This window comes from Papaver somniferum, chromosome 11 (assembly GCF_003573695.1).
Source record: "Papaver somniferum cultivar HN1 chromosome 11, ASM357369v1, whole genome shotgun sequence".
Lineage (NCBI taxonomy): Eukaryota > Viridiplantae > Streptophyta > Magnoliopsida > Ranunculales > Papaveraceae > Papaver > Papaver somniferum.
The window spans coordinates 116,317,837-116,345,141 of NC_039368.1; the positions used below are offsets into that span (position 1 = coordinate 116,317,837).

Here is a 27,305-nt window from a genome sequence, read left to right on the forward strand (position 1 = left end):
TTTTCGAGAGTTTTTCACAAAATAATCAAACATGTTTAAGTTATTTGTATTTACAGTGTTTTCATCCATCTCCTCCCACATGCTGGTGGGCCCAGATCCCTGTTAATTCGCTGATCGTAGGTCCCATCATCTCCTCTCAATGACGGTTTTGGGGAGTTTTTGGGCGGTCTGTTAAGAATCATTGGATGAAATAATCCATAGCCGTCGTTGATGGGTCTGTCGAAGTGAGGCCCATTTTGTATCTGTGTTTTCTCACAGGTGGATGAGAGAGCTGATGACTCTTCTCCACTACAGTGTCTAGTGTCTACTGAAATAGAGAAGGTTTTTAGATAGCGAAACAAGTTCTAGATAGAAAGAGATATAGAGTCAGAGCGAAATGGGAGTTGATTATTACAAGGTTCTTGAAGTCGATAGGAATGCAAGTGATGATGATTTGAAGAAAGCATATAGAAAACTAGCAATGAAATGGCATCCTGATAAAAACCCTAACAACAAGAAAGATGCCGAAGCTAAATTCAAACAAATCTCTGAAGCTTACGATGTAAAAATTCCTAAAACCCGTTTTGTATTTGTAGTTTTATTTCATTCTAATTATAGTTCACTTACTTTTTCATGTGTAGGTTTTGAGTGATTCTCAAAAGAGAGTAATTTATGATCAGTACGGAGAAGAAGGTTTAAAGGGCCAAGTTCCGCCACCTCAATCTGGTGGTGGTGGTTACTCTGATTATGCTGATTATGGTGGTGGTGGTGGTGCATTTAGGTTTAACCCAAGGAGTGCAGATGACATATTCTCTGAGTTTTTCGGGTTTTCAAGTCCATTTGGTGGTGCTCATAATGGCGGCGGTGGTGGTGGTTATTCGAGGAGTGTTTTTGGGGATGATATCTTTGCTTCATTTAGAGGTGGAGGTGGTGGTTGTGGCGAGGGTTCTGTTCCAAGGAGAAGTGCTCCGATTGAGCGAACACTAACTTGTAATTTGGAGGATTTGTATAAAGGGACTATTAAGAAAATGAAGATCTCCAGGGAGGTTACTGATTCAAGTGGGTAAGTTTCTTTGTTCCAGTTACTATGATTGAATGAATTATAGTTTAGTTTGTACTGTGTTTTTGAAATGGTGAACATTTGTTAGATTCTGGTGACGGATTAGCCGGAGAGTAGGTTTAACTCTTTACTTATGTTGCATTATGCTTTCTTGTGAATGAATGTGATTGTTGGGAGATTATGGCTTCTCGAGTAGCAATTAGGTATGTTGGGAGATTGAAGCTCCGCATGTTTATGTTTCAATGTAATCTTGAAGTGTTGGTAAATTTGTGCAACTGTTGTTTGATTAATTATTTTGTATGTACATATAACAATGCATTTTTTGGTGTGGGCAATTTTTTTAGTACGATTCTAAATGGAGCTTCGAGTATTTATATTCGAGAATTCAGGTCGATTTCTTTAAAACTAATACTTTTGCTTCTATGACGGCCTTAGCATCTCAGGTTATTCTATCGGTTTCATGGGGATTGTCAGATTCAGAAGTTTGTAGCGAGCATTGGCAATAAACAGCAATAGATGAAGTTGTCGTGTAGCTTTCTCTTTTTTAATTCCAAATTACTCTTCCGGCATGCTCAGTTTGCCAGTGGTTTAGAGTTCCGCTGTAGGTCATCCTTGGGGTTTATTTCATGTGGGTAAGAACACACAATGTAGGTTACTGGGGTAGATATCAGGGCCTACGTGCAGTTCATGCACTTCAAATTCTAAAGACAATCATCCTACTTTCTGATAATTTCAGTTTTAGTAAATAGTAGTTGGCTGGAATACTCGCAAACTGCGTATTACAAGTTGCTGGTCATCCACCTGCCAAATGAGATGTCTAGAGCATATTGCCATTGGTCTGAAAAGAGAAGTGTTTATAAAAGTTCATCGTGGATCATTACACACATCCAATGAGTAACCAGATCTTATATCTAGGAGCTGCATATCCTACTGTTGGACCAGTGTAAGCAAATAAAAATCTGTCGGCTTGTTGCTTTTCTGTATCTTCTTTGTGCATATAATTGTATTACTGAAAAGCAATGTTAGACAGAGTTGTGTGTTCTACAGTTGTACTCTATAACAAATAAAAGCATGTATTGTACCGTTGTACCTTAATTGCTTTTCGAATTTATGGTGCATATAATTGTACTGCTAAAAGGCAATTGTGGAAATAGTTGCCAAATTCTATTTACTACAGTAAGAAACTTGGAAGTTCTGGTTAGCCTTGTTAATTTACAGTACCAGTTTTACAATTGGAATCTTATCTAACATTTTTTTTCGTACTGTTTCTTTCTAAAGGAGGCCTACGACAGTAGAGGAAATTCTGTCGATTGTGATCAAGCCAGGTTGGAAGAAGGGGACTAAGATCACATTCCCAGAGAAGGGCAATGAGCAGCGAGGTATGATACCTGCAGATTTGGTTTTCATAATTGACGAGAAACCTCACAATTTATTCAAGAGGGACAGCAACGACCTGATTGTGAGCATGAAGGTATCTCTGGTTGAAGCGTTAACAGGATACACAGCACAAATAACAACTCTAGATGGTCGAAGTCTAACCATTCCCGTCACGTCAGTCATCAGCCCCACCCACGAAGAAGTTGTCGAAGGAGAGGGAATGCCAATCCCAAAGGATCCGTCCAAGAAAGGAAACCTAAGAGTCAAGTTCAACATCAAATTCCCAGCCAAGCTTACACCAGAGCAGAAAACGGGTATAAAACGATTGTTGAATTCCTCATGAATGCATGGCATCTCTCTACTTTAACCTACCTCAGCCGACTCAACGAGAGTTGATGCATTTTCACTTTCTTGCCATTAGCTCTAGCAATAATAAATTTTACTTCGGTAGCAATTACTTCACTTGAACAAAGAAGCTGTGCCGCATGCTAAACACTGTCACCTCAGTTTCCTGCTTTAGGGCATCATGTAGTAGTAGCCCTTAGCTATAACCTCTACTTGTTTTTCCTTTAAGAAAATTTTCATGTCTACTTTGAGTTCCTTTTCAGTAGATGAACACTTCTTTTGTAATTGTCCTAGCAGCAGTGGTGAATACAGGTTGTTGACCTTGAAAACATTACGACTCCTCTCCAAGAGGGTCAAGATTCTAGATCAAAAATATCAGTCCCTCAAAATCCCATACTGGTCTTGAGTGGGACCAGTGTTTTCCACGTGGACACGGTCGCTATCGTCCACCTCGACACAAATAATACTTTTCCACAGTTGTTTCTTTTCTCTACTCATTTGGTATTGTCAATCGTTATAAAGCAAAGTTGTTGTAAATGGTCCACCCACTTCGATAGGTATTTCACTTGGAAACTTTATGGTGTCAATTTCAGTATTTCAAACCAATTTGCTTTTCATTATTAATTGCATCTTTGAATGCAAGGAATCTTTTGGGGGATATTTGATTGACATTTTGGATTTTGGTGTTGGATTCTATTTCGCGTGCAAATACAAGACAATTCTTGTTTAACCAGGATATCTTGCGTAACTTGGATATCACTGGGTTTGATTGGTAGGATTGGTTTTTTCGTGTTTTTCTTCACTGGTGGAGATTTCTAAACCAGCGTACACATTGACATTCAAGACCATAGTATTATTCTTCGTCGTCGTCATTTTGGTGCATCGAACATTTTGGGGGTCATTTTCAGTCTAAACAGGAAACAAATGTGAATGGTGACGATCTTTTAAACATAAATAACTTTCTATTTAGGGTAAAGTCCTCGTCATAAAACACTAAGCTCCCACTAATGCATTTCTTCAATCATTCATCTTCTTTGTTTTGGTCCTTTTTAGACTACTTTTTCATCTCCCACAAATCCTGTGATTCATTCATTTCATGGGAAACTGTTAATGGATTCTAAGTATTGAGTCACCAAGCTTAAGCTTAAGAAGTGAACTTAACTGTATACTTCTTTTTGCTTGCTTAAGTTGTTTTGGGTAATCAGAAATGCCTTCAAATTCAAACAAAGTGGAGACATCAATGCATAGCGCTAGCATTACTTTATACCCAAAGGACTCCCAACATTAAAGTGGTGATAGCAGCCGTGCTATCACAATGGACCCTTCAAGGCTTTAACTTTACTTGCCAAAACATATTACACCGTGTGGTGGGTCTCGCATGGTCCATCCACAGCCGTGCACCCGACTAAGAATGTCCAAGCATTTGCGCGTCGACGCAACTAAACGGGTCGGATCCAAATACGGGTACCAAGGATTGAGTTTGGTCATATAGGATCAAAACTGTCTCCCCACTAAACCCTGTTAACTAGACAAATGAGACTTTATGTCATGTCTAATCATGGAAACAAAAGTTTGATTAACTAAACCAAAAGTTTCAAAACAATATGCGCTTGTGGAAATGAAAAGATGCATAGATCCCCCCACAGAGTTGCAACAGCAACAGCAACAGCATCATAATTTTCATAGTCATTGTTCATTCCACTAACTACATGCTACTCATCATCAAAACAGTATATATACTACTGAGAATGAGATGACCCAAAAAAATAAGTTCTTCTAGAAAGGTAAAACATATTCTTAAAAGAGTATTAATTAAGTTTTTTCGAGTCAACTATGATAATGTAAACTAAGAAAAACTTTATATGAGAAAGGAGAAGAAGACATTTTCATTTTCTCTAGAGTTTCCACTACTTGATGTTTGCTTTGCTAAGCAGCAAGGTCAGTGGCTCCAACCAATCTTTCTTCTTCTTCCAATATATGTACATTACACTAAGAAAGCTGAATAATTTCAGCAAGTGGGCGCATAGTATACCTAGCATCATATACAGAAGAACTAACATCAATTCAAATTTTATCACTTCAACTTCAATTTTACCAATTTGAAGGGTTCATATGGGTGGATGATGCAGTAGTGGTCCTCTTCTTCTTCTTCTTCTTCTTCTTCTTTCCATGGACCCATTTTCTCTCTTTTTTTCCTCTTTACCAACTTTTCTTTTTTCGCTTTTTTTTTTTTCTTCGTTGAATCGCATCTCTTCTAGAGATGCTTGAGCACTTAAAATTGTTTCCCTTCCTTATCTAGTTCACCATCAAAGCACATTTTGATGGTTTGTGCTGTGCTTAAAGGAAATATGTTGCTTAGCCTAGCTGAAAGTATGTGTATCTTTTTGGTTACTATTCCGGGCAGCATCTCTCAAAAGCTGCATGCAACACGTTTGAAAGATTATGTTTTGAATATGCTTTGTTAAAAATATGATGATCATGCATTTTTGTGATAACAAGAAAGAACATATTTGACTGATCTCATTTCAAAATGCCATGCATTACTTGTATAGATGCGCATCTAGAGGTTATGGATATCCCCCACCCAAACCCTAATGACGCCAATGGGGGTGTTTATGTGAAAACCTGTGTCCCTAATGACCCTTTGAGTCTTGGGAAGGGTAACTTAAATTTGCTTCTCTGGTCTTTTTTGAGGTGAGATTTGGACTAAACGTAAAAGCTTGGGTTATTGCCAAAGTGGGACAAAAGGGAAAGAAACAAAAACATTCCAATCAAACACCTTTTTAACTTTGAATAGCATCTTTAGGGTTAAGATTTTATGGCAGGACAAGTTGGGGGAACTTAAGGGGGAGTGATCAGTGCCAAAAGTAAAAGCAGCAGAAGAGTGTATATGTTCCTCCTACTTCTTAGCTAGTTCCTATCCTCCTGGAAAACAAACTACACGCCTAGTGCCACTTGTCGTTCCCGTGTTACTCCAGCCACTCTTTTGATCCCTTGGCTTAAAATCTCCCAAACTTTTGCAAGTGGCATGTATTATTTCGAGGCTGCTTCCTCACTCACCCGAATTCATTCGTATCACACTGTCCATCGGACTGATAATCCCGCATGAAATTTGATAACCTTCTGCAACAGTCATGCTGTATTCCGAAGCTTTAGATATGCATAGTATAAAACTAAATAAATTACACGAAAACAATATAATTTGACAACGAACTGTCACGAAAATATCAAGAAGCATTATTTTTTGTTTCTTGATGAACATGACATTTACTTCTGGAAGAAATTGTTTACTGCTTTAGTAATGAAGTAATTTCCAAGGAATGCAGATCTAAGTTGGTGTGAATTTCCAAAACCAAACAAAGTTCAAAAATTATGTGAATAAAAATATAGGCCCCCTGTACCAACAGCTTTGTCCAATAAAACATAAGAATCAAATTATGAATTCAAAAAGTAGTTGATTTTCTAGTGTATATGTGCAGTTATTTTGGGGCATTGGGACCCCATCTACAGATCGTTCCAATAAGATTTGATAAACATTTTCAATGATATATTCACTAGTGAATAATACTATTCCCCCTTTCCTTGAGTGATGATGTCAAAGATATTTGTTAACAAGCAAAGATCAAAAATACCGCACCTAACAAATACCCCAACCAGTGCACAGAACATACTTGGTGGATGAAGCTCAATCTCCATGGTTTCAATTCTTCTTCTCATAATTTTTTCAGAAGAACATCCCAGTTCTAGATGATTAACAAGGCAATGATAATAATTTTTTCAGAATAATTTTTAAAAGCAAAAGAGGTTGACTTTTCATAAAGCAAATTATTTTTACTTCGGACTTATGGATTTGTTTTTGGTATTCAAACACCCTGTAAATATCAAGAAACCCTCGGCGTAATTAGAAAGCCAGTGGGTACGACTCGAATCGTACGAGTTAGTGTGACAATTCTGTATGCTGAGGTGAGCACACGAGTCTCCACTCCACTCCACCACCACCTTGCAATTTGCTATTACTAGCAAGTTGCAAACCTTTTATGTTCTGCTCTCTGAAAAAAATCCCAAAAACAATCTTTTTCTTTCTTTCCACCTTTCATGTCAACACAGTCAGATGTAACTTTTCTGTGTCCCCTCCTCCCTCCCTCCATGGCCCCATCCCAATTAGTGGTCATGGCATCTTCCACACCTCCCTTAGATATCACAGAGTCTGACTGAGAGAGATCAAAACTGAGAGATTCCATAACAGAGAATCAGTGCTTCTGTTTTTTTCTCTACAGTGTGTCTAAAAAATAAACAATTTAAAAGCAAAGATATGAACTCATCAACTTTACTTGAAATTTTTTATTTCTGAAAGCAGAGATATTATTTTCTTCTCAGAAAATTATTTTATTTTTAGGAGGAAGTGTTAGTTATGCCAACACCAGTGACTACAGCGAGACAGTGCTTAACAGCAGAAGCTTCAAAAGGTTTAGATGAAGCTGTTACCGTTGCTAAACGTAGAGGTCATGCACAGACAACTTCACTTCACGTAATCTCTTCATTTTTGATACTTCCTTCGTCTTCCATCCTCCGGGACGCTTGTTTACGCACGCGCAACTCTTCGTACTCGTCGAATGTTAAGTTTAAAGCTTTAGAGCTTTGTTTTAATGTCGCACTTGACCGTTTACCTTCATCACAACATAATGGTAGTAGTGGAAATGGTAATGAACCGCCGGTTTCTAATTCGTTAATGGCTGCCATCAAAAGATCTCAAGCTAACCAGAGGAGGAACCCGGAGAGTTATCATCTTTATCATCTTCAACAAAACCAGCAGCAATCTTCAGTTTCTTGTGTCAAAGTTGAAACTCAGCAGCTGGTGCTGTCTATACTTGATGATCCTGTTGTTAGTCGTGTTTTCGCTGACGCAGGGTTCCGTAGTACCGATATAAAGTTCTCCATACTTCGTCCATTACGGTATAATTCATCGTACCCGCCTTTGTTTCTGTGTAATCTAGCAGCTGGTGCAGCAGCAGGAGTTGGTCCTGATGGTGTTTCTGTAAGTGACTATGAATCTGGCCGGAAGAGTTTTAGCTTTCCGTTCTCAGGGTTTTCCGAAATTTCTGACGGAGACGAGAATTGCAGGAGAATTGGAGAAATTCTTGTGAGGAAGAAAGGTAGAAATCCGTTACTAGTTGGTGTCCATGCTAAAGATGCTATAACAAGTTTCAAAGAAAATGTAGAGAGTCAGAAAAACGGAGTGTTGCCGGTTGAATTGCCCCGGTTGGATTTTATATCCATCGAAAGCGAAGTTATGGAGTTTGTTGCCAAGAATGGAAGTGAAAGACGAATGGGTTCGAAATTTGATGAGTTGAGTCAATTAGTAAAGAATTCTTCTGGTGTTGTTGTCAGTTTTGGAGATTTAAATGGCTTCGCAGGAGATGGTTCGAGCGGCGGCGATGCTAGTAGTTATTTGATTTCGAAATTGACAAATTTGGTGGAGACTTGCAGTGGCAAGTTATGGCTAATGGGTTCAACAAGTAGTTATGAGACATATTTGAGGTTTATCACAAAATTTCCTACTGTTGAAAAAGATTGGGACTTGCAGATTTTACCTACTGCTTCTTTTAGATCTTCCATTGGTGGCTACTTCTCTAAACCTCACAGGTTAGTATCTTAATTCATTTACATATTATGACTTTTGGTTGTCTATAGTGAGTGATGATACGAGTGACCTGAGTTCGAAACTCAGTTTATCAGAATAAATAAAACCATCAAGATATTTAGGTTGTAGTAATATGAAGAGGAGGATGTTCTTCTTTTAGACTTTTTCGGTTAATTCAGTTGAGTTAGAGATTAGAGTTCTCTATTAGTTTGGTAGTTTTATGTTTTTATTTCCAAATCTGTGGGAATTATGTTTGATGTAGGCATCTTCAGAAAGAACATTAAGTTTTTTCAAATGCTAGACCACTGAAAAGTGGTCCATTAAGGGTATAATAATATCTTAGATCCGATGTGGTCCATCATTGATTGCATTTCATATAGGAAAATCTCACGCCGCAGACAAAAATTAGCGTCGACCAAAAGAAGCTTTTGAAAACTTAAAACTTGATAATTGCCGTTCTTTTGTAAGCTTTTATGGAGTGCTTTAAGAACATAGAGAAGGCATGCTAAATGATTCTAGAGTTGGTTTCGCCTCAATCCCTCCGAGGGTTAAACTTCTAATACAGTAATTTTACAATCTCATAGTCTGTGCTCATGATATACTTGCAGCTTAATGGAGTCATTTATACCACTAGGCGGGTTCTTTTCCACACCGCCCAACCTGGCGGCTCCGCTAGGCAGCACATACCGACCTTTTTCTCGCTGCAAACTGTGCAGTGATAAGTGTGAGCAAGAAGTTTCTGCTGTTCTGACGGTGGGACGGACCAATTCACAGTCAGATCAGCACCAAGCAAGCTTGCCTGCGTGGCTGCAGTCTGCTGACGTCGACACAAACATTGGGATGGATTTGGGCAAGGTATGCATCTGCCAATATTTGTCTCCTCATTGCTCAAAAATGAAACTCTAAGACGCTTGAATAAGTAAACATTGTGCTCCATTTCTCCGCTGCAGGCCAAAGATGATAAAACAGAATTACATGCTAAAGTTACAGTGCTGCAAAAGAAATGGAATGATATTTGCCAATGTCTCCACCACAACAGCTCACCGTTGGAAGGAGATGTTAGTCGAGCGGGATCACAAGCATTTCCTTGCATTATGGGTTTTCCAGTTGCGCAGGAAAGGAAAGAAAGAGTCGGTGGTCATGCTAACACTATGTTTGATGAAAGTGAATGTGATAGTGCACAGCTGGAGTTGCCTAAGGCCTCGGAACAGGGTGTAACCTTGTCAGCTCCGGTTGATTTGAAAGATAAAAGCACCATAACCTTGTCAGGGAGTTCTCCACAGAAACTGCCCCAAAGACCTTCTTCCAAGGGTGACGCGAATCCTGCTTACTCTCTATCTGTTGTACTTGATGGTCACGGGTCTCCTTGCTCCGCTGCGTCGGTTACAACAGATTTAGGTCTCGGAACACTCTACTCGTCTCTCCAGGACCCAAAGCATCCCACTAGTCAAGCTAATGAAGAAATTGAGGTGGTCAAAGGAAAACCTCTCAAGCCCCACCAGCTTCAATCTTCTTCCTGCACAGGGCCTAATTCAAGTGCACAGTTTGATTCGACAGATTTCAAGTTATTCTTGAAATCTCTTAAAGAAAAGGTTGGCCGACAAGATGAAGCAATATATGCGGTGAGCCGTACTGTAGCTCTCTGCAGATCAGGAAAGGAACGGCGCCGCAGAGCAAGCTTGAAAGGTGACATATGGTTCAGTTTCCTCGGGTCTGACATGGTTGCCAAAAAGAAACTTGCTATTGCCCTTGCAGAGATGCTGTTCGGCAGCAGAGAAAGTGTAATATGTGTGGATTTAGCTTGTCCTGACGGGGTCTCTCCACCAAACTCGATCTTTCATTCCAAAAAGATGAATGGTTTCGACACAAGTTTCAGAGGGAGTTTTATAGTTGACTACATCTATTCAGAGATAAGGAAGAATCCACTGTCAGTAGTTTTTCTCGAAAATGTCGATAAGGCGGATACCGGGGTGCATAATTGCCTAGTCCATGCTATCCAGACCGGCAAATTTATAGATTCTCGTGGACGAGAGATTGGTATCAACAATTCTGTCTTTGCAGTTACGTCAAGCGAGATCAAGAGTAATGAAACGTTCAGTTTCAGGAAAGAAACACAAAAATTCTCTGAGGAAAAGATTCTAGTAGCCCAAGGCTGGCAAATGCAGATACTGATCAGAAATGACCCTGAGTACTGCATCCCCGCATTACTCAATAAGTCTAACGTATTCGTGTCTTCAAGAAACCCCAGTTCTATTCCAGCATTTTTGAACAAAAGAAAGCTGAATGAAACCATGGAAACAGCGAAACGAATTCAGAAAACGTCCAGTAAGTGTCTGGACTTGAACTTACCCGTCGAAGCAGCTTCAGAAGATTCTACTTTAGCTTCTCTGGATAATTTAACTAGCCTAGTGGATGAATGTGTGGTATTTGAGCCCTTCGACTTCGACTCCCTTGCCAGTGACATACTGAAAAAAATGGACGAAAGCTACAAGAACACAATTGGGAATGAGGGTTTCTTGGAAGTTGATTCACAAGCAATGGAGCAAATACTTGCAGCTGCATGGTTGTGCGACAGCAGAAACTCATTGGACAATTGGGTCGAATATGTTGTTGGCAGTACTTTTGCTGAGGCTCGGGAAAGATATAGTGTTGGAACTGGTACAGTTTTGAAACTTGTTAGCTGTGAGGGTCTCCCAATGCAGGATCAAGCATTGGAAGTTTGCCTTCCTGCAAGAATTATTCTGCAGTGATGGAATTCTTGCAAGTGCCGTGATGTATAAAGTATAGTATTAATGTAGTAAAATCCCGATCAGAAAAAAGTATTAATGTAGTAAATTAGAGTCTGTAATTTTCAGCTTTAACCTGTTTAATCCCATGGTTTTAATTTTCTCTTCAGGAAAAAAGTGAACCACGTTCATACATAAATTTTTTGAGGCATACGAATTTATTTTCCAAACTAGGGTGTGTTTATAATGGGTGTCTAATGGGTATGTAACGACCTATATACTAGAGCCGGTAAACGGGCGGGCCGGGACTGGCTTGTACCCAACCCGCGGGTTACGGGTTAAAACGGGCCCAAGCTTGCGGGTTGTTATTCTTCACGGATCGTCGTTTCTCCAACCCGTACCCGTAACGGGTAAAGCTTGCAGACTAACCCGTTAGCCCGTAAATTAATGTTAAAAATTAAAACTAAATTAAATTTAATTACAGGATTCATTTATGACATAATTTCCAAATTAATCAAAGAGGTTTAGCCCAAAATCAATTACATTTAATTTATGACTTAAACTCAAAATACTGAAATCTGTGAAGTGTGAAAAACTGAGCATCACCTCCACTGAATTCTCAATTAAACCCACTTTTGGTCCCCATCCATCCATCTTTGTTGTGCAAGTAATCAACAGAACCAAGAGTTCATGATGACCGGTTATACCTTATTCAGTCACCACAAGCAAGACAAACCCACTCAAGGTACCAGTAACATCACCACTACCTTCCATTAAATCAGCCAGAACAACCAACCCCGTGTCATGTTATTGCCAAGTAGAAAAGCCCAGAACAATGTTGATAGGATGGTCAAGGACTAGATTAGGAAATCTAGTTGGTTTGGGAAACCAATTACTAGTATCCTAAGTATAGCAACTTAAGAGGTTTGTTTCTTAGAATTAAGTTAGGAAACCATATACTTGTAGGAAAGTAATCCTTATTAAGGAATGTGTCCAGCCCTATTGATATGTATAAATATCCATAGAGAGAACTAGAGAAAACACACCAGAACTAAGTAAAAAGTTCTCTTCTTCTCTACTTAGTCTTTGTATATTCCAACCTATACGGTGATATATAAAATTGCTTATTACTTCCCGAGGATTCAACCTCGTTAAATACTTGTTCTTCTTGTGTGTTGTGATTGTGTTCTTGGCGATATTAAGATACCTCGTAAAAGTGCAAACCTAACGCTTCCGCAGGCTTTGGCGCAACAATTGGTATCAGAGCAAGGAGACGCTCTTGGATACGGGTACTCAGATTGAAGTTGAAGTGAAGGTATTTTTTCTGAAGATTGCTTAAGGTAATACTAATCTCAAAAGTTCTGTTTTTATCAATATTTGGTTGTTTGAGAACAATGGTTAACGGGGATAAACCAGTTGATCTGAAAGATCCTTTAGGAGAATATTCGGAGTCCACAAGTAAAGATAAAGAAACAAAAGAAGAAATACTTCATTCACATAGATCACAACTCAAGGTAGAAAAGTTTACAGGAACCAATAACTTTTGTTTATGGAGAACGGAAGTAATGGATGCTCTTGTTCATCTTGACCTAAAAGAAGCTCTAGAAAATCATCCAGTTGAGATGTCTGATAAGCAGTGGAACAAGATGAATAGATTATGTCTTGCTTCGATACAAGGGTGTTTAGCAACTGCAGTAAGAGTTAATTATCAGCACGAGACTTCAGCTAAGGAGCTCTGGGAAAAGCTAGAGAAAGAATACCTTGTGAAGAACGTGGTCAATAGGATACATCTTAAAAGGAATTTGTATCTCTATAACATGAAGAAAGGTGCAAACCTAACTGAGCACCTAGATTCATATAATAAAATTCTTGCTGAGTTGGTTAACTACGATGAGAAGATCAACGACGAGGAACAATCTTTGTGAAAAGATGAGGGTACCCAAATATACCACAATCTAAAACTTTTCCACCTATAAGTACCTTTCTTTCCGAAAGTGATTGTATATGGACAGATTCGAGACAATACAACAAATCGGTCTCACACTTCTTGTGATCGTCTATGGATACGTGATCGAGACAATACAACAAAGAAGTGTACTTGATAATAGGTTCGGACTTAACCAAACACTATAGGATTATATATCAAGTAAATGGAAATTAACATTTGTGTATTTTACTTCTAATTATAATAAGCAATTATAATTACAGAAATAGAAAAGTAAAAGACGCAGCAAGATTTTGTTAACGAGGAAACCGCAAATGCAGCAAAACCCCGGGACCTAGTCCAGATTGAATACTCTCATAATTAAGCCGCTATAAAAAATCTAAACCAACTTCGTAGAGTTGAGACCAAGCAACTAAAACTATAGTTCACCTAGTTTCCTCAGTATCCCTGCGCCTCCAACTTCCAATAAGTCACGCACTTGGAACAATTCCTTTGGTTCTTATTCCAAACAGTAAAGGAACAATAAATCTGTTCGATGACAACTCTTTCCAATCAAGTGATATGAGTCTGACAAAGGATCTCTCGTTTATCACATAAAAACCTTTGTCGGGTCCTTAGATCTGTTTCTTACTAATCACCACGTAAGACTTAAGCAATCAATACTTTTAATCACAAAGAAGTGTGTTGATGCCTATATACGCAACTATCTAATCAATCGATTATGACAAGGATAAATCGGATTATAGTCGGATCCCTTTCCAGCCGAAACAAGTATTGTACACACCAAAGATTATGAACCCAAAAAGTCTTCTTGTCTTAAAATCTTCTTTGATCTTCAATAAACACCTTCACACAATCAACTTGAATCTCTTGTGATCAATCACACACAGAATTGAGTCTGTTAACGTTGGATTATCACAAGACGTCTTTAGATCTACAAACAGTTCTAAAGATCCCCGTCGAAACTTCGATCTATTTTTAGTGAATCTTATATCATAAGAGAAGATTCTCAAGAATAAACAAACTAGGTGCAATCAAAGTTCAACCACTGTTAGTCAATCAAATCAATCAAAAACTAATAATAAACCGTAATTATCTAGTTTCCCACCAACGTTACTAATAGAGCTTCTCAATCCCCAAGAAGTCTTTAAACCGAGCGGTCGTAAGCGATTACTCCTAATTAGGGTACTCTCCACTCTGATAGGCGACTCCACCAGTAACAATACAACTGAGGTAGTTTTGCTGGCTCTGAGGATTAGTTAGCAAGAGAAGCAAACTTCAATATTTATATACAAGGAAGTTTGGACACCAAGGAATTTCCAAAATCGAATATTCTCAAAGATATGCAATAAACACAGAATCGGTTTTCATGATTTCTGGAAATGCTTTGTCCAAATATTGACCGAATTCACTTAGAAAAATCTATAATCAGTAAATGCACATTACTAATTATTATTTTCCAAAGATATGTTATTTAATTGTTGGATATTAAATACCATATAAAATCAAGAAACCTTTAATAAAAAAGATTCTCAAGGGATTCTCCTTATCTATCAAGGAATATCTTTGAACAATTAATGATAAGAGTTACGACCCGTTTTCAAAGAATGATGACATCCTTACTTTGTAAGTCCTCTTTCATACTTACAATCTTGGAAACAAAAGCATTTGACTTCCAAGAACTATGTGATTGATTATCAGATCAAATCACCAATCATGGGTATCACGGTTCTACAAAAACAAGTTTCGGTTCTACCTCCTGTGAGTACTTTGCATAGTCACACTAGTTACCAAAATTCGGTTGACTAGGTACTAGGATCGGTTCCCCACATATTATGGTAACTACCTGTAATTTGGTGCACATGTGCATATGATCGGTCCCCCTCACTACTAGGAACTTGTTTCACATGTTCATAGGATCGGTTCCTCTCACACTAATAACGTGTAGCACCTCTTACAAGGATCGATTCCCCTCTTGAAAATTTACTTGCACCTCTTACTAGGATCGGTTCCCCTTTCACTAATAAAAGTTACTATTTGCAAGGCATCGACCATACCATCTTGAGTGATTACTTAAGATCGGTTTTACTAATAAAAGTTGTGCCAATAACTTAAGTCGGGCATACGTGGATAGTTTTACCAACCACATAAACAAGTGTATGATGGGTTATACACATCACGCATATTGGTAGTTCAAAATAGATTTGCAATGAATAGCATTACCAATAAGCCTAGAGATTTCCCTTTCGATCCACAAACAAGTTTGTGAACTTACTTCCTTTAAATGAATGTAAAAACATTGTTTCCTAGGATGAAATCTTCACTCACACCCATACATAATCACAATAGCATTTAAACGATTATGTTGATGTCTCATATACAAAGTTTAATGGTTAAGCAATAAACCTCGTATCACATTCCTTAATACTATGTCTATCTAGAGTTCATACACAGCTTCGCAGTTTCGTTTTCAATATGCACGACTTGAAAGATATGTTAGGGAATGAAACAGTTCAAGTCAAATATTACTAACCTCAAGAGGAAGGATGATTGTTGTTGTAGCTCCATACATCTTCACCATCTTCAAGTCTTGTAATACTTGTAAGTCTCAAATCCTAATACTTTCAAGCTAACCTGTACAAAATTGACTCTAGTATATAATCAAGCGACTCTTTATGTGAGTTTTGGTTCACTGAAATATGACAACCAAACTTGACATACCAACGCTTGGTGGGTTTAACCGAGCAATGCTCTAACAATCTCCCCCCTTTGTCAATTTTAGTGACAAAACTCTTACATCATATGAATAAACAAATTACAAGAATTCATTATAACATATGCTTGATTCCAAGTTCAACAACACATAACCTGCATTAAATTCAATCTTCAAATGCCGCTGCTGACACTATAATAACAAAGATAATACTCCCCTTAAAAGTAAACTAGGTAGATTTTCAATCCGCACAAACTTTGTTATTTCAATGTAGTACCTCATAACTACATATCACATGGTATGCGACTCCCCCTTAGTCTATGCTTTCACTCTATTCGTTAGAATAAACATTTTAGCACAAATGTCCTTTCCCTTAGTAATACTAACTCATACAAGCCAATACCACTTGTTTACTCCATATATTTCTCCCCCTTTTTGTCACAAAAATGATAAAGAAACGAAAAAATAAAGGACAAACCGAAAGGATCTTACAAATCTCACAAAAAGTAGATGTAAACCTATAAGAGTTAAGCACGAGGGTTTTACACACCATCTTTAGATAACCAATACTAAAACCGAAACTACAAGTTTTGATTTTAATATGCCATCTAGAACACAATTGCATAAAGCAATTTTGGATAGTTTAGCAAACCAAAAATCGACTAATCACTTAGTTCTTTGCTAAACCGACTGTACAAATACAATCGCTTATTCGATAAGACCAAAATAAAGATAAAAGACTTAACTTTATTTTTCTCACCAGGTTTTAATTTTTCACAAGGAAAAACTTAGACCTTCCCTTTTAACAAGACAAATACTAGGTTAGTTAACTAGTAATTCTCGTTAAGGCATTCGGCTAGACTTGAATAACCAAATCCTATCTCATTTGATAAGTCTAACTTGGATCTGAAGATCTTAGTTTCTCTTATCCGAACATCACTTGGAACAAAAAAATGATCCCGAAATCATATTTCTCTAAGCCTTAAACAATTCATACAAACCAATAAATTAACTTGCATAATTGTTTATCTTAACCGGAACCAATTGAATCAACATAGATATTAAAGCACCGCAATTGCACCGACGTTTTGTAAGCTTAAACTATTGATATCACAAAGACACCAATGGTTTTCTTAACCGGAAAACAATTGAATCACACACATCAATTGTACCGAATCATTTGTAAGCCTAAACAATTGAAATTAAAAGATAACAAATGTTTTTTTTAACCGAAACCAATTGAATCACACATCCATACACACATAATGGAATAAACATCAATTGTACCGAAAATTTTTGTTAAGCAAAAACAATAGAGATATGAAATAAAAACATGGATTTTCTTAAACAGGAAAACAATTAACTAACAAGATTGTTACCTCAAATTTCTCATCCTCATCTCCAAAAATATTTGCATCTTCTTTCCGGGAGAATTAATATCAAAATATCATCATGTTGTCATCCTTATGCAAAACAAAAGAATAACAACAACCAACCTTTACTAGAGAAAGGTTGAAAACCGGTTATAACTATTGCAAGAAAAAGTTAGAACCTTGAAACACATATGCTTTTATGCTAAACCGAAATTCAACATATTGTGACTTTTTCGCATATTGTTTCCCAGAACCCCTCATGATCATTTGATAAAGCCTACCAACAAGGGATAGAACTCAATCCCGCTAAATCAAAAAGTCAAGCAAACCACAAGGGTTAGCACAATATGAGATCGAATATCAAGGTAATAAAACCGAAATCAAACATCTCATAATCATACATAGCAATAATAAAAAGCATTTAAGCACATGCTATGTAAACCGAAAACTATCACAAGAAAAATTATAAACTAATAATTTTATTCATAATAAGATAGTTTTATTCGTAATAGACTTTACAATTATTGAAGAAAATCAAAAAATGAAGTTTATTCTAACTTGAAGATATTAATCTTTATTTATTTGCTCACAAGGAGCCTTCAGCCGGTGTTCTTCTATTTTGGATTCATGATCCCAAAACTCAGATTCAATATGAAGAATACCTTTATGAGTTTTTCCATCCTTTCTAGCAGTAAATGCTATCTGTTTTTGAAAGCAGTCAAGTTGTTTTCCAATTTTTTCAAGATGGAATAAAAGGGGCTTCTTGAAAGAATTATGTGGAAATTTTCCAACAACCTTCTTATGAGATCGGCTTCCCACCAATTGACTTATATCTTATCTGTCACAGAAGAAATACTTCTCAAGTCATCAACTTCATCCCCTGAGATAAGTTCACAAATCTTATGATTATACATTGAAAACCAAGATGTCTCTTGATTCTTGATTCTTGGAGATGAGATAGATTCTGAAATCTTGATCATTTGACTGACAATGATACCACATAGATCAATTTGATCATCTCCTTTTGACAGAAAATAAACAAGTTCTGCAAAGTCTTTGTCCCGTGCTGACTTATCTCTGGTACTTTCAAATAGAGTAGCTAATGCAAGTTTACCAAATACCTTCATATTAAAGGGTATATCCTTTGTTGGTAATCTACCTTTTTCCCAACTTGTTGATTTTCCAATGAGATGTGTTGAAATCCTATCGTGTTCAATTTCAACTCCAGTAATCATGTGATTACATTATTCATTGTATTCGATGACATTGGCGATTGTCTTTCGATCAACATAGTAGATACCACGACCAACAAGAGTGACAAAAGTAAGTTTTTCACGATTAATATTATGTATAGTCCTTGTTTTGGACCTCTGGATCAAATCTATTTTCAGCGGTAAACGCTATTTTCTTGAGATTGTTATATTTTCTAAAGCATGAGTTGTCCACAAAGCGAGCAAAATCATGCTTGTCATCGATACTGTTAGGAAACCTGATCGTATCAATATCATCATATCTGACTCGGTCATCGGAAATCGTAGCTCTTGATTTCCTCTTCCTCATATTTATGAAAATATAAAAAACCCTAGTTACGTTTTCGAACAGTCTTTCCAAATATGTTTGTAGACAAACCAAGATAATATCTTTTATAGGAATAGTGTATGACAAAAACCAGTATTAACTAGTTTTAGGAAATATACTAAGAATCGGAAATCGTGGCTTGTGGGGATACAATTCCGATTATGTGTCTAGGTTCTTCTTTTAGAAAACCGATTTTTCATGGACTGGATCTTTATTTTGGATTGATTACATATTTTTGCCCAAAAATCTGTTTACTCTTTTATTACCAGAAATTAATAACATTCTTTGAAATCCACTCAAGAATTTTCCAATAGAGTATACGGAATTAAATTTGAACAAAATATGATATTTATAAAAAATACCATTCGAATCAATCATCTTGTAATATTTCAAAAGATCACTTGCTTCATTAAAACAGTTGTGAGGTTTATGAAGCAATCCATTATTAATAAAATTATTAACTGAAAAATTATACCTTGTTGAAAAAGCGAGGGTCTAACAACACCACCCAATATTTCGCTTAGCAATCTGTATGGAAAAACTCGAATATACTTTTAAGAGAATCAACAAGACTCAATCAATTAAAAGTATATCAACGAGTTTATATCTCTCTCTTGATTTGATTTACTCAAGCAGGAACTGCGAGTTCTAATCAAATACAAGGAATAACTTGGATGGTACCAAAGACCAATATCCATGGATCAATCAATGACAATCAACAACCAAAGGTTGGATTACTCTAATTGATAATCTAACACACAACTTGTATTATTTCAATTATAAAGATAAAACAATATAATGCAGAAATTCAAATAACACAGACACCAGAAATTTTTTTAACGAGGAAACTGCAAATGCAGAAAAACCCCGGAACCTAGTCCAGATTGAACACACACTGTATTAAGCCTCTACAGACACTAGCCTACTCCAAGATAACTTCGGACTGGACTGTAATTGAACCCCAATCAGTCTCCCACTGATCCAAGGTACGGTTGTACTGCCTACACCTATGATCCCAGCAGGATACTGCGCACTTGATTCCCTTAGCTGATCTCACCCACAACCAAGAGTTGCTACGACCCAAGGTCGAAAACTTGACAATAAACAAATCTATCTCATACAGACAAGTCTATCAAAGGATCAATCTGTCTCCCACAGATAAACCCTAAAGGTTTTGTTCCGTCTTTTGATAATAATCAAGGTGAACAGGAACTAATTGATAATTCGGTCTTATATTCCCGAAGAACAGCCTAGAGTTATCAATCACCTCACAACAATCTTAATTGTATGGTAGCGAAACAAGATGTTGTGGAATCACAAAAAATGAGACAAAGATGTTTGTGGTTATTTTTTATATCTTGCCTATCGGAGATATCAATCTCAAGCCAATCAATCTGATTGTACTCGTACGATAGAAGATGCAAGATCAGATCACACAACTACGATAAAAGTAGTATCGGTTTGGCTTCACAATCCCAATGAAGTCTTTAAGTCGTTAACCTGGTTTTATAAGAAGAAAACCAAAGGTTAAAGGAGAACCGACTCTAGTACGCAAACTAGTATCACAGTAAGGTGTGGGGATTAGTTTTTGCACAAATACTAGAGTTCTCCTTATATAGTCTTTCAAATCAGGGTTTGCAATTAAGTTACCTTGGTAATAAAGCAATCAATATCCACTGTTAGATGAAAACCTGATTTAGATTCAAACTAATATTTCTCAACCGTTAGATCGAAAACTTAGCTTGTTACACACACTTGACAATGCACGCTTCTAGGTTTGTTAACCGTACCCAAACGTATGCGCTTTTTGGTTCAACAATAGTTAACCAAATGGTTAGCCATATGAGCATTCCATATCAACCATGTTCTTCTTCACCATAACTAGTTCAAATGATTTCAAATGAACTAGTTAGAGAGTTGTTCAATTGCAAGGAAATCTCATGTAATATACAAGACACAATTGAAGCAAAGATGATTTGATTCACTTGAATCGGTTCATGAACTTTTATATCCACGGTTTGCAAACTACACTCCTTAGTCTTTTTAAGTTTAAGTTCAGAAATCATTTTCATATATATAATCTTCTCAAGTTCGCACACTAGGTTCGCGGACTTAAGTTACCGGGCAGAGTTTACAAACTCCAGCAGAAATTCTCGGGTATGAGAACTTCGCCAGTTCGCGGACTTGGTTCGCAGACTGAGTTCGCAGACTTAGTTTCACGCAAGTAGTTTGTCAACTCCAGCATAAATTCTCGGGTTTGAGAACTTCGGCAGTTCGCGGACTGAGTTCGCGGACTTGGCTTACGCTATTCTTCTGGTTCTCTTGATCAACAAAGTTCGCAAGCTTTGGTTCAAGGAATAGGAATTATACATAAATGTGTTTCCACAACAATGCTTATGTACACCATTAGTTATGTAATCTAAACTCTCATTTCAATCATTGAAACATTCTTAGAGAACGTTATACAGTTGTTACACTATTTCTCGTCAAAGCAATTTTCAAGATGATTGAAACATATCATGACTTTCGTCACATGGTAAAGATAAACTTGGTTAAAGATAAAAGCTTACCAACTCATATTTCGAGATATAGATAGGCGAGGTATACTCGGCTCGAAATACCAAATGTTTATAATCAAAGTCTATATATATAGCATACGACTTCTTGTCTTAAAGAGTAGGAGATAGAGTAGATAGACTTTTGAGCGATACATAAGTTCAAGTCTTCACATACATTTTTTTCGAGAAGTTTCATCGGTTCCTTGAGTAGTTATTCTACTTGTATGATGAATCGCCATGAAGTCCTTGATCTCAATTACAGTTTCTATCCTAGTCCGAGACTTATCTATAATAAACTAGAAATCAAGACTTATAGTTTTGATCACTAACATTGACAAACATGCTTGAGATAGAAACGCATGCGAGTTCGACCGAGCAATGCTCTAACAATCTCCCCCCTTGTCAATTTTAGTGACAAAACTATCAATACATATGGAATACAAAAAAGATAAAGAAACTTTAGTAGCTCCTATTCCACATGCCTAATATTCAACATTCCTCGAAATCTTCGTCACTTCCAAGTACTCCAATGATCCCAAAGGTTGTAAGTTTAGCATCACCGTTATTGAAGATCCGTTGCTATAACAATGAGAAAGCATCGGTCTCGATCATTGTTATACAGTGTCATAATATTATCACACAGCGTCAAAGTTCAATTGTATCATAACTTTAACAATAATACTATGGTGATATGTATCACTCCCCCTTAGTCAATACTCCATCTCACATGGAACCACTCCCCCTTACACAATGATCCGAAAACCATATGTATTTGTAGTGTGAACTACATATTAATTCTACCCCTTTTTGTCAATAAAATTGGCAAAGGTACAAGAACGGGATCATAATGAAATTTTCGAGAGAGACATTTCATGACAAAAGAAAAAAAATACATACCAACTAATTTTGATGCAATCATAAAGCCGAAGCTAAATGCATTCATCAAGGAGTTTAAATATACAAGATAACCCCTCTAAAATTCCACAACCGCACACCCCTCAAGATATGACCATTAAGCACAAGTTCAAAAGAACTCTCCCCCATTTGATGTCATTCCCGAAGGAACAACAAGAGCGACCTTAATTTCGAAAGAAATGAAGGATTTTTATTGGACACAAAAAACCATGAGAATGATTTCCTATATTCAAAAACTCAATCAAATTAATCACAAGTAAATCCATGATTAATTTAATCGTAATAAGCAATCAAATTAAACATAAAAAGTGATCAATTCAATTGATTATGCTCAACATAAGAGAACTTATGGAGACACGAAAATACTCAACTAGATTAATTACAAGACAACACATAATTAATCTAATTGGAATACACAACCAAACTAATCACAAAAGTAATCAATTTAATTGTCATTTGTTTTGCTCGACATAAGAAAACTTACGGAGCAATAACTAAATAACAAAACAAGATGATTAATTTAGTTCAATATGCTCGACATAACATATCTCATGGAACAACAACTAAGCTAAAAAATCAACTTGGTTGTATAGTGTTCAGCATAAGATACATTACGGAGCCTCACAATAATACACAAAATATGGATCAGGGATGATCAATACTGCGGAATACACAAGGATTCATTCTATTTTCCACCACTAATTGCATAACGATATTAATAGACATAATCCTTGAAAAAAAAAAGATTTTAACCTATCTTCCATAAAATATTTTACAATATAGGCTTAACTTTTGTATTTGTCAAAAATCCATTCATTCTTTTATCAATATGTGAATACCGATCATGAACGACTTTACTTTTGACAAAGTATGGGACAAACATAGTTCACGGACGTAAACACCAATATCCCATAACAAATTGCAATATGAAAAATCATAAAGATTAATACTGCAAAAACATCATCTTCCAAATAGTTTTTAGAATTCAAACCAATAAACCTAAAAAAAAAAAGATGAAAAAATAATAGCTATGTGTAGTCACAATCATTGCATTTCAAAACACTAGTTATTCTTCCAACTAGACCAAAAATAAAACATACTAGGAAACAATATCTTTGAGAAATTCTTTATCATTCCCGAACTCTTTGTCATCAACAGCCATTGGAACATAAGGTTCGTGGAGATAGGAGTTAATATCAACAAACCGTCTTGGTTGATGATGTCGAACCACGGCTTTCTGAATTTCCAAAGATCTTAAAACGCAAGCCTTTATTTCAAGAATCTCCTTTCTTACTTCCTTCAACTCATCAAGAACATCAGAAAACTTCTGAGAGTTAGAAGGGACAACCCTTGGCTTTCTTGTATTCCTCCTCTTTCTTTTCAAGGACGGAGTTACTGAAGATTTTTTTTTCCTTGATTGATGGCTTAACAATCATGTTGATATCTTTTCCATCGAAAGACATGATGCTTAGAGCATCCACAGTCATGGAGTCGACCAAATGCCAAATAGCAGACCAAAAGCTAAAAAAAATTGGCATTTTACACTGAGCAACCACAGTCGTGGAAGACTATTTTTAGTCAGGCGGAAGTATAACAAACGCCCCAGTTCAGGCGCACTTTTAATGACCGTCCCAGTTCAGGCGCGCTTTTAATGACCGTCTCATTCAGGCGCATTTTTAATGTCCGCCTCATTCAGGCGCACTTTTAATGACCGTCTGATATCAGGCGCATTTTTAATGTGCGCCTGATTCAGGCGCACTTTTAATGTCCGTCTAATTCAGGCGCACTTTTAATGATCGCCTGATTTCAGGCGCACTTTCAATGACCGCCTGATTCAGGCGCACTTTTAATGACCGCCTGATTAGTGAATTTACATAAATATTAGCCACTAATCTTCTTCTAATAACGTATTAGCCCACTAATCTTCTTCTAATAACGTATTAGCCCACTAAACGAGTGAATATACCAACGTCCCATTGGGGCGTACATTAAAACAACGTCCCATTGGGACGTAAAATATACCAACGTCCCATTGGGGCGTACAATATAACTACGTCTGTGTTGGGGCGTATGTATTACATGCGTTTGGTTAGGCGGAGTTTATAGATGCGCCTGATTCATACGTTAATTATACTTCCGTCTGATTTCATACGGTCACTAAAATCTCGTCTGCTTTCATACGCTATTAATACTTCCGTCCCACTATATTTCGTTTAGTCTGGGTTAACGACCACATTTGGTCTCAAACCCTAATTTTGGCGATCAAATTTGGGTTTGGTCCCTTCCGTTGCGGCATATTTTGAGACCAAATTTGAGTTTAGTCCCCAAATTTGGCCGTGACTGTGGTTGCTCTTAGAGAACAGTTTTAAACAACTGGTTTTTGTGAGTGAAATTCACAATCTCATCAAGCAGTCTTAAGATATAAAGGATATCAGAGAGAAAAAGGGAATGTAGGGTTCGCAACCTTTAAACAGGTTCGTGGAGGTCCAACTCTAAACCCTATGAAGAGTAGAATTGTCGATAATAACCCTTTATTTGATAGACAGGACAACAAACCTAAGAAAAAAAAACTTTTCCTAAAGCCTGAGCGGTACACAATCTTATCTCTTTTGATCAGGCACATGAGACAAGATTTACCAAACAACACAATTAATTTTTACTGTGGTGAACGACAATTTGTCCATCATTTTCCTCTTGAGAGGAATCCTCTGACTTCTGTCTATCAAAGCGATTTGACCATACCTTCTTCTCTAATGGTCTTATTTTGTCTTTGGAAACCAAATTCTTAGACGAAGATAAAACCCTACATACCTCAGCAGTCTTCTGGGAAAGTTTAAGCTTCCTTGCCAATCGATTTGCTCTTCGTTGAAGTTTGTTGGTGTGCCTCACTTGATGTTTGTACTTGTAACATCTTGATAGTTCATGACCCTTCTGAGAACAAAACGAGCACGTCAATCTTGGATAGTATTCAGGCATCTATGGTGTGAAATCATCTAGACACATAGTAGATCTTGAAATATTACAAACAGAGTTTCCAAAGGATGGGTGAATTGATTCTTCCATCTTGATTGGATTTTCTTCTTCACCGAAACCATCAAGGTTGATATATGTATTGCCACAATTATCAAAATAAATGTTTTCACATAGAAGACCGATACTTGATTTCCTATCTTCATCAGAATCATAGATCTCAAACATCTCATCAAGTGTTACAGCAAGACTTTTGTTCCCAGTGTATTTTGTACGATTTGGGAACTCGTTCGCAAAATGACCAAAATCTTTACACTTAAAGCACTGTGGCATATCCTCGTCATCAGCCTCGTCAGCATCCCTATTTTTTGGAGGAACGCGATTGTGAGGTTTATCTGACAACCTAGCAAGATTTTGTTAACGAGGAAACCACAAATGCAGAAAAACCCCGGGACCTAGTCCATATTGAATACTCTCAGAATTAAGCCGCTATACAAAAACTAAACCAACTTCGTATAGTTGAGACCAAGCAACTAAACCTATAGTTCACCTAGTTTCCTCAGTATCCTTGCGCCTCCAACTTCCAATAAGTCACGCACTTGGAACAATTCCTTTGGTTCGTATTCCAAACAGTAAAGGAACAACAAATATGTTCGGTAACAACTCTTTTCAATCAAGTGATATGAGTCTGACAAAGGCTCTCTCGTTTATCACATAAACACATTTGTCGGGTCCTTAGATCTCTTTCTTACCAATCACCACAGTGATTATAAGCCTTAAGCAATCAACACTTTTAATCACAAAGAAGTGTGTTTATGCCGATCTACACAACTATATATTCAATCGATTATCACAAGGATAAATCGGATTATAGTCGGATCCCTTTCCAGCCGAAACAAGTATTGTGCACACCAAAGATTATGAACCCAAAAAGTCTTCTTGTCTTCAAATCTTCTTTGATATTCAATAAACACCTGCACACAATCAACTTGAATCTCTTGTGATCAATCACACACAGAATGGAGTCTATTAACATTGGATTATCACAAGACGTCTTAGATCTATAAACAATTCTAAAGATCCCCGTCGAAACTTCGATCTAGTTTGAGTGAATCTTATATCAGAAGAGAAGATTCTCAAGAATAAACAAACTAGGTGCAATCAAAGTTCAACCATCGTTAGTCAATCAAATCAATCGAAAATTAATAATAAACCGCAATTATCTAATTTCCCACCAACGGTACTAATAGAGCTTCTAAATCCCAAAGTAGTCTTTAAACCGAGCGTTCGTAAGCGATTTCTCCTAATTAGGGTAATCTCCACTCCGATAGGCGGCTCCACCAGTAACAACACAATTGAGGTAGTTTTGGTGGCTCTGGGGATTAGTTTGCAAGAGAAGCAAACTTCAGTATTTATAGACAAGGAAGTTTGGACACCATGGAATTTCCAAAACCGAATATTCTGAAAGATATGCAATAAACACAGAATCGGTTTTCATAATTCCTGGAAATGCTTTGTCCAAATATTGACAGAAATTCACTTAGAAAAATCTATAATCAGTAAATGCACATTACTAATTATTATTTTCCAAAGATATGTTACTTAATTGTTGGATATTAAATGCCATATAAAATCAAGAAACCTTTAATAAAAAAGATTCTCAATTAATTTCGATCCCGGGATTCTCCTTAGCTATCAAGGAATATCTTTGAACAATTAATGATAAGAGTTAAAACCCGTGTTCAAAGAATGACGACATCCTTACTTTGTAAGTCCTCTTTCATACTTACAATCTTGGAAACAAAAGCATTCGACTTCCAAGAACTATGTGATTGATTATCCTATCAAATCACCAATCATGGGTATCACGGTTCTACCAAATCAAGTTTCGGTTCTACCTCCTTGAGTACTTTGCATAGTCACACTAGTTACCAAAATTCGGTTGACTAGGTACTAGGATCAGTTCCCCATATATTATGGTAACTACCTGTAATTTGGTGCACATGTGCATAGGATCGGTTCCCCTCACTACTAAGAACTTGTTGCACATGTTCATAGAACGTGTGGCACCTCTTACAAGGATCGATTCCCCTCTTGCAAATTTACTTGCACCTCTTACTAGGAT

The 27,305-nt window shown here is 36.9% G+C and overlaps 2 protein-coding genes across 3 annotated transcripts; both read left to right on the top strand.

Moving 5' to 3' along the window:
* Positions 1-261: 261 nt before the first annotated feature.
* LOC113324656 (dnaJ protein homolog 1-like) lies at positions 262-3,042 on the top strand. 2 transcript variants are annotated; one of them, XM_026572953.1, is made up of 3 exons: positions 262-541; positions 621-1,042; positions 2,318-3,042. In XM_026572953.1, exons 1-3 carry the CDS (start codon positions 377-379, stop codon positions 2,757-2,759), a joined length of 1,029 nt encoding a protein of 342 aa, XP_026428738.1. In that variant the 5' UTR covers positions 262-376; the 3' UTR covers positions 2,760-3,042. The 2 variants fall into 2 exon arrangements, with proteins under 2 accessions (XP_026428738.1, XP_026428739.1); XM_026572954.1 differs by lacking the exon at positions 2,318-3,042 and adding an exon at positions 1,475-2,050.
* A 3,809-nt stretch (positions 3,043-6,851) lies between these two features.
* On the top strand, positions 6,852-11,327 carry LOC113322085 (protein SMAX1-LIKE 7-like). Its single transcript, XM_026570105.1, has 3 exons — positions 6,852-8,404; positions 9,011-9,257; positions 9,353-11,327. Exons 1-3 carry the CDS (start codon positions 7,173-7,175, stop codon positions 11,150-11,152), a joined length of 3,279 nt encoding a protein of 1,092 aa, XP_026425890.1. The 5' UTR covers positions 6,852-7,172; the 3' UTR covers positions 11,153-11,327.
* Positions 11,328-27,305: the final 15,978 nt, after the last annotated feature.